This window comes from Drosophila suzukii, chromosome X, assembly GCF_043229965.1.
Source record: "Drosophila suzukii chromosome X, CBGP_Dsuzu_IsoJpt1.0, whole genome shotgun sequence".
Lineage (NCBI taxonomy): Eukaryota > Metazoa > Arthropoda > Insecta > Diptera > Drosophilidae > Drosophila > Drosophila suzukii.
Window position 1 is genome coordinate 27,834,182 of NC_092084.1, and position 8,233 is coordinate 27,842,414.

The 8,233-nt window shown below is 42.8% G+C and overlaps 1 protein-coding gene across 1 annotated transcript; it reads right to left on the bottom strand.

Moving 5' to 3' along the window:
* Window positions 1-5,170: 5,170 nt before the first annotated feature.
* Window positions 5,171-6,793, bottom strand: LOC139353420 (uncharacterized). The gene has a single exon (XM_070997602.1). The coding sequence runs from the start codon at window positions 6,791-6,793 to the stop codon at window positions 5,171-5,173; it is 1,623 nt and encodes a 540-aa protein (XP_070853703.1).
* Between the last annotated feature and the right edge of the window lie 1,440 nt (window positions 6,794-8,233).

Sequence of the window (8,233 nt, forward strand, 5' to 3'; positions counted from 1 at the left end):
GTTGATACCCACTGCTGCTGGCAGTTCTACATCCTCCGATTGTTCAAACTCTATTAGTCTTTGAACCAATTCGGCTCTGGTGCCTGAAACTGACACGTTTCTAGATCTCAGCAGGAATCTTAACACGTCGCCTTTAAGATCTGCTATCTTCGGCATTTTAATGCTGTTTGAGCGACTAGGTTGGCAGTCCTCTTTGCGAGCGAGACAACTATATGTACCGCACAAAGTTCTTCATCTGCTTTCTCACTAGACCAATACACACTAACTCCTTGTTTGCATGTATGTGCTCCGGCTTCTAGAGAATTCTGACTTGCATCGACTTGTAAAGTTCACCAATACTCACAACCGCTTTGTGTGTATGTGCTTTGGCTTCTCTTGAGACTTCTGCTGCTCTTGAGACTTCTGCGGCCACAGGCTCACATCCTGATCTAACTGATATGCTTGACTCCACGGGTTCACTAAGATTCCCGATCTGCTTTGCTTGAATCCGTCTGCCACGTAGAACTGGAACACATCCGTAATTTGCAATTTTAGCTGTCACATAGACCTGGGAACACATCCCATTGCAAACTTTCCACGCCGACGATTCTTGCTGCTTTTCTTAGAGTTCTTGACAGAACTCCTCCGCTACACACATATCCAACCACACTGATCCCACTTCTGAACTGAGAAGGGTAGCTATTCGAGTGGTGTAGGTTTTATTTAGGATAGTTGTGTTGGATATATTATTACATATAGAAATTATAACTATAAGTGTTCTGCACACGTTCTGCTCTGGAGTCTATCTCTGTCTCGACTACTTTACATTTTCAGAGTCTGGTAACATTATAAAAAGGGACTTATTCTACACTAATATCGAAGGTTTGGTATATACTATATTAGGTGCTGTTCACAATTGTGTTTCCGATGTAGGTCAAATACGTTAGTTACATTTTTGATTTTCGAAACAACGATCTAGCCATGTCCGTCTGACCTTCTGTCTGTATGGACGCTAAGATATCAGAAACTATAAAAGCTAAAACGGACTAAGCATGCAGATTCTTGAGCTTCTTGCGCAGCGCAATTTTGTTTCAGCAGTGTGGCACGCGCACTCTATCGCCCTCAAACGTCCAAAACGTCTAGCGCCCACATTTTTTAATATTTTGTAAAAATGTAAATAAGATTTTGTTTTGCTAATATCAATACCCATCTACATGCCAAAAATTATTAAAATCGGACAATTCATTAAAAGTTATCTCCAAATAAAATTAAATAATTTGCAAATTAATGATTGCACATCACATGCAGCAAATCGGCTGTTTACTCTAACACGTCACCAAGCTGCTAGGGGCGCTATGGGCTAGATGGCGATATAGGCTAGGCGGCGCTATAGGCTAGGCGGTGTGTTATTGAAAACAGCCCATTTGCTGCAAGCTGAGTAATGAGTATCTTATAGTCGAAGCCATCGACAATAGCGGTTTCCCTTGTTCTTAATATTGACTGGAAGGTCATCCTTCAATCATTTCTTTTCATAAAAAGATATAATTTTTTTTTCATAAAAAGATTTAATCTTTTTTTTCATAAAAAGATTAAGGATATGGGTGCGGTTTCTAGTCCGAATACATCATTAAATTCGGTGATGGAACTTGTAAACATTTCAGAAAAACTTTTTGTTAATTTGGATAGCACTTTATTTTTTCTGGTTTTACATTCTGTACTTTGTGGTTTTTGATAGTTATCTGGTGGTCCCTAATTGATTTTAGTAATATTTATAATTTGATTGCTATCGGATGTGTTTAAAATGCGGTCAAAAATCTTATTTAAATTGGCTAGTGTGCTTGATATAGTTACGTGACGACTCGCGCCCGATCGTCAAAGTTGAGCATAAGTCTACTCAGACGGTCTTTCACCGACTTTGTAATGAAAACACAGGGCATATATCGAACTCCAACAGTTGTATTCAATTAGAAAATGTTCAATCTTTGACTTGAGCTTATTATAAAAAAAAAACAAGAAAGAACGCTATAGTTGAGTACCTCGACTATCAGATACCCGTTACTCAGCCAAAGGGACCAAAGGGAGATGGAGATACGCAAGCAGCAAAGCGAGATTGTAATGCGCCACCCACCCGCGATCTCAATATATGGTTATGTGGGCGGTAGAAAGATTTAAGTGTTATGGGCGTAAGAGTGGGCGTGGCAAACTTTTTTGGGTCAATCGATAGGTATTGACGAGATTAATACATTTCAGTTACAATTTTTTTCTAGCATGATAATTGTGGGCGTCACAGGTTTGGGCGGTTTGTGCCCGGAGGTTAAAGAAACCTAGCTCATGGGCCAAGACGACTGAAAAACGGGTCGGGACCAGACTTTACACCTCAACATATACGCAGACGGCTCCAAGATGGAAGGAGGAGTAGGAGCGGGCTTATACTGTTCGGACCCTGAAATCAGGCTGTCTTATAAGCTACCCAGCGACTGCATTATATTCCAGGCAGAAGTCTCTTGAATAATGAGAAAAATTCGGTATGAGGCGTCTGTAATAGTTGCAAAAGGCGACGAATCTTCTTGATTCGTCTGCATCGGAAGGAACAGGGTAGTTGGTTATTGCGTTAAATCGTCAGGTAAAATACCTTTGTTTGTGCATTTATGACCTAAGAATGTGACTTCGTGCATAAAGAGTGATCATTTTTTTGAGTGTAACTTAAGATTGTGAGAAGGGTAGCTATTCGAGTGGTGTAGGTTTTATTTAGGATAGTTGTGTTGGATATATTATTACATATAGAAATTATAACTATAAGTGTTCTGCACACGTTCTGCTCTGGAGTCTATCTCTGTCTCGACTACTTTACATTTTCAGAGTCTGGTAACATTATAAAAAGGGACTTATTCTACACTAATATCGAAGGTTTGGTATATACTATATTAGGCGCTGTTCACAGTCGGCCTTTCCTGACAAATCTCTGCGTCCTCGCAAGCTTCATGGGGTGGATCAATCTTCATCGTCATCTTCATCAGGCTCCTCCGGTAGCAGCTCACACCAGCGTTTCATCTTGTCGGACGAATACACCGACTTGTAGTGTCTCTGCTTTCGTTGTGCGTGAGGAATATCTTCTACAAGATATCTGTCGTTCGGCAGGACCTTGTTGATTGTAAAAGGTCCTTTGTAGCGCGGCTCCAATTTGCGTGATGTGCCCGTGCTGAATGGCTCATTCTCGACCAGCACAAGGTCTCCAAGGCTGTAAACAGTTGGCTTTGTATGTTTGGCATCGTAGCGTTTCTTAGCAGCAGCTCGGTGATCGTTGACAGTTGTCGCAGCATCTGCTCTAAGTTGATCCAATTCCGCATCGGTTAGCATCTTTTGGTCTTGGCTTTGAATGATGTTGGTTATCGCGTTCTTCTGGATATCTCGAGGTTCATACCCATACAGGAGCTGAAAGGGAGAGCATTTAGTAGTACTATTTACCATGGTATTAATGCTCCACTGGATTGATCGGACATTGTCATCCCAACGCTTATCGATGTCATTGGAAGGCAACAACATTGACAAAATCATGCGATTTGTGCGCTCTGCATGACCATTGGCTCTGGGTGTTCTTACAGCATTTAAAATGTGCTTTACATTGTTTGACTTGCAGTACTTTTCGAAATCTTTTGATGTAAATGCTGTACCACGATCTGTTACAATTCGATCTGGCATTCCCAGGTAGCTGGTTACATCTTGCAGGACATCGAGGACGTGTTTAGTTGCTGTACTTTTCACCGCTCGTACAATGGTGAATTTGGTGAATGCATCGACTATTACCAGAATATGCTCGTTTCTCTTGGAACTCTTTGGAAATGGCCCCAGGTGGTCCATGTGTATCGTGGAAAAGGGAATCGGCTTGATGTCATCGTAGTGGTACTGACCTTCCTGACGTCCACCTGGTGTTTTATAAAATGCACAGCCCACACAGGATTTGATGTAGCTTTTGACATAGTTTCGCATTCGGGGAAGCCAAAACAAGTTTAGAATTCGTGCCATAGTCTTATCCGTGCTCATATGTCCGGCCTTATCGTGACATTCATGTAAAATGTGGAATCTCAACTGCTTCGGCACGACCCATAACAAATTGTTGAAATGTTTTCGAAACAAGCGATCTTGCTCGATCATATACTCGTCGCTCTCAGATTTCTTTTCCAATTTCATGTCGGAGACAATTTTGTGTACTTTCTCGTCCTGTAGCTGTATAGAAAATAGCCAATCCTCTTCGTCGATTATCGTTTTTGCTATTTTCAGACTTGCGGTATCCATCTCTCGACTGAGTGCGTCTACGTGGTTCATCTGTGTTCCTGCTCTGTGAACGATGTCTATGTCGAATTCTTGAATGCGTAACCACCATCTTGCAATCCGGGGTATCAGTTCACGTTTCTCCATCGACGTCTTTAGGGCATTGCAGTCGGCAATAACCTTTATCTTCTTGCCATAAATTTAGTATTTGAATCGCTCCAACGATTCCACGACGGCTAGATCCTCAAGTTCGTAGCTAGACGATAGCTGGTGACAACTGGATCTTGTGGCGCTTTCCAAGAAAACGGCTGATCCTTGCGCAATAGGATTCTCAATGGCGCTGAAATAATGGCATATCCAGCAACGAATTTGCGGAAATAACCAGTGAGACCCAAAAACTTTCTCACATCGGTAACATTGGCTGGTTTCGGGAGCATTCTGATGGCGTTCGTCTTAATTTCTCCAGGACTGATTCCTTGTGCGTGTATCTGGTGACCAAGGAATGTTATTGACTGCTTATATAACTCACATTTGTCCAGGCTTAACGTTAATCCGCACTCCTTTAAAACTTTCAGGATCCTCTCAAGCTTCTCGTACATCTCATCAAATGTTTGACTGCCAATAAGGATGTCGTCCATGTAGTGTATCATGTCGCCTTTCTGCACTCTCTTTTGTAACTCTGCCATGAGTCGATTGAAAACCGCAGGTGCGTTCTTCAATCCAAACGGAAGTCGCTTGAATTCGTATAATCCATCTGTGGTGATGAATGCAGTAAATTTTCGGCTCTCTGGGGCTATCTCTATCTGATAGTTTCCACTGTTGAGGTCTAGGGATGAGATGTACTTAAACCTTTTCGCCTGCTGCAGGCGTTCTTCGATGTTCGGCACTGGAAAATTCTCCTTCTTGATCAGCTTGTTTACATTCACATTCGATCGCTGCCATTCGGCTTCTTGATGAGCACCACCGGGCTGGCGTACTGTGATGTTGACAACGTGATGATGTCCTGCTTTAACAGCTCGTCGACCATTCTGCTTACGATTTCTTTCTTTGGCTCGGAAACTCGGTATGGGGCTTGTGCTACCACCTGACTGCTTTCGACGGTGATGTATGCTTTGACCACGCTTGTCTTTCCTATGCCTTCCAATCCTGTCGAGAAAACATCGGCAAAGTTCTCCATTAAGCCGCGCATTTGCTTACATTCTTTGTCGTTCTGAAAATTTTCCAACAGCTTCGCGATATTGGTGCTTACAGGGGTTGTCGCCTGATGGACTGCTCGATTGATTTTAGAATCGCCTGACTCAAAGTTGAGCTGGAGATGAGCGGAGATGATGACGTCCTGTCCCAACAGAAAGTCCTTCTGCAATAGATCGTTGTCTGCTATATACACTTTCGCTGTAATCGTCTTCCCATCGATTTCCATATCCACAGTCATCGCTTCTGTGAGGATACATGAACCTCCGCAAATGCCTCTAATCTTCATAGAGCATTTGTGGCGCTTGGCGTTAATTTGCTCGGCAACCGATTGTCGGATGAGACTGGCTTGACTACCTGTGTCGATGAAGGCGCTGTAATCGTGCGAGTGTACGCAGATTTTCCTCGTGAAAAGTTTGTCCTGATTTGCGGCTAATAAACGCATGACATTGGTGGCGTGGCAACTTCCATTTGGCTCGTGGAACTTGTTGCATTTGGTACAGCGTGACTTTTTCTTCTCCTTCGGACACGAATTAGCAAAGTGTCCCCTTTCTCCGCAGTTGTAACATATTACGGATTCCTTTGACCTTGGTGGTTTAACATCGCTGTCTGGTTTCTGCTCGAAGTTGCTGGCTTTCGGTGAATACTCTTTCTTGCTCGTACTTGACCGACCTCGATTAACGAAATACGATTCGGCTGCATCACTGTTTTGCAATTCACGATGCTGTACACCTGCGCGAACATATCTGATGATTGCTGCCTCGCTGAGCTTGTAGCGCACCCCAAGGGCTGACATCCTGAAACAGTACTCCTTTACCGTCTCCTTTGGTCGCCTGGTTGCATTGGCCATGTTGAAATGCACTTCTGCTTCGTCTGGATTAGCGCCGAACTCGTCCTTTATAGCTTCGGCGAAGTTTTTCCACGTAATGTGTAGAATGGCTGATGAATCTAGCCACATCTTGGCTGGACCTTTTAGCTTTGTATAAATGGCGAGTAACAGGAACTTCTCGTCCCACGAGTAGGCATCAACCACTTTGTTGACACGATCGATGAACTGATTGACTGAAATGGCGTTGTCGTCGTTGGGATCGAATTCTGGCAAGGTGTTGGCAATTTCCTTGACTGAAGCTTGCCTCACGTTGCTAGTAGCCTGTACAGGAATGCTCTCGTTGTTGACCTCGTTGATATCCAAATCGATTATTTGGTGCTGTTGCTGATTTCCTGCATGTGCTGGTGCTGCGTTTCCCATTTGAACGGTAACTAATTGAGCTAACATGTCCTTTAGTTCCTTCATCTCGTTTTGCAATTGTGAAATTGCCGCTGACTGCGCTGACACCGTTTCTTCTTGTTGCATGTTGATACCCACTGCTGCTGGCAGTTCTACGTCCTCCTATTGTTCAAACTCTATTAGTCTTTGAACCAATTCGGCTCTGGTGCCTGAAACTGACACGTTTCTAGATCTCAGCAGGAATCTTAACACTTCGCCTTTAAGATCTGCTATCTTCGGCATTTTAATGCTGTTTGAGCGACTAGGTTGGCAGTCCTCTTTGCGAGCGAGACAACTATATGTACCTCACAAAGTTCTTCATCTGCTTTCTCACTTGACCAATACACACAAACTCCTTGTATGCATGTATGTGCTCCGGCTTCTAGAGAATTCTGACTTGCATCGACTTGTAAAGTTTACCAATACTCACAACCGCTTTGTGTGTATGTGCTTTGGCTTCTCTTGAGACTTCTGCTGCTCTTAAGACTTCTGCGGCCACAGGCTCACTAAGAATCCTGATATAACTGATATGCTTGACTCCACGGGTTCACTAAGATTCCCGATCTGCTTTGCTTGAATCCGTCTGTCACGTAGAACTGGAACACATCCGTAATTTGCAATTTTAGCTGTCACATAGACCTGGGAACACATCCCATTGCAAACTTTCCACGCCGACGATTCTTGCTGCTTTTCTTAGAGTTCTTGACAGAACTCCTCCGCTTCACACATATCCAACCACACTGATCCCACTTCTGAACTGAGAAGGGTAGCTATTCGAGTGGTGTAGGTTTTATTTAGGATAGTTGTGTTGGATATATTATTACATATAGAAATTATAACTATAAGTGTTCTGCACACGTTCTGCTCTGGAGTCTATCTCTGTCTCGACTACTTTACATTTTCAGAGTCTGGTAACATTATAAAAAGGGACTTATTCTACACTAATATCGAAGGTTTGGTATATACTATATTAGGCGCTGTTCACAATTGTGTTTCCGATGTAGGTCCAATACGTTAGTTACATTTTTGATTTTCGAAACAACGATCTAGCCATGTCCGTCTGACCTTCTGTCTGTATGGACGCTAAGATATCAGAAACTATAAAAGCTAAAACGGACTAAGCATGCAGATTCTTGAGCTTCTTGCGCAGCGCAATTTTGTTTCAGCAGTGTGGCACGCGCACTCTATCGCCCTCAAACGTCCAAAACGTCTAGCGCCCACATTTTTTAATATTTTGTAAAAATGTAAATAAGATTTTGTTTTGCTAATATCAATACCCATCTACATGCCAAAAATTATTAAAATCGGACAATTCATTAAAAGTTATCTCCAAATAAAATTAAATAATTTGCAAATTAATGATTGCACATCACATGCAGCAAATCGGCTGTTTACTCTAACACGTCACCAAGCTGCTAGGGGCGCTATGGGCTAGATGGCGATATAGGCTAGGCGGCGCTATAGGCTAGGCGGTGTGTTAGTGAAAACAGCCCATTTGCTGCAAGCTGAGTAATGAGTATCTTATAG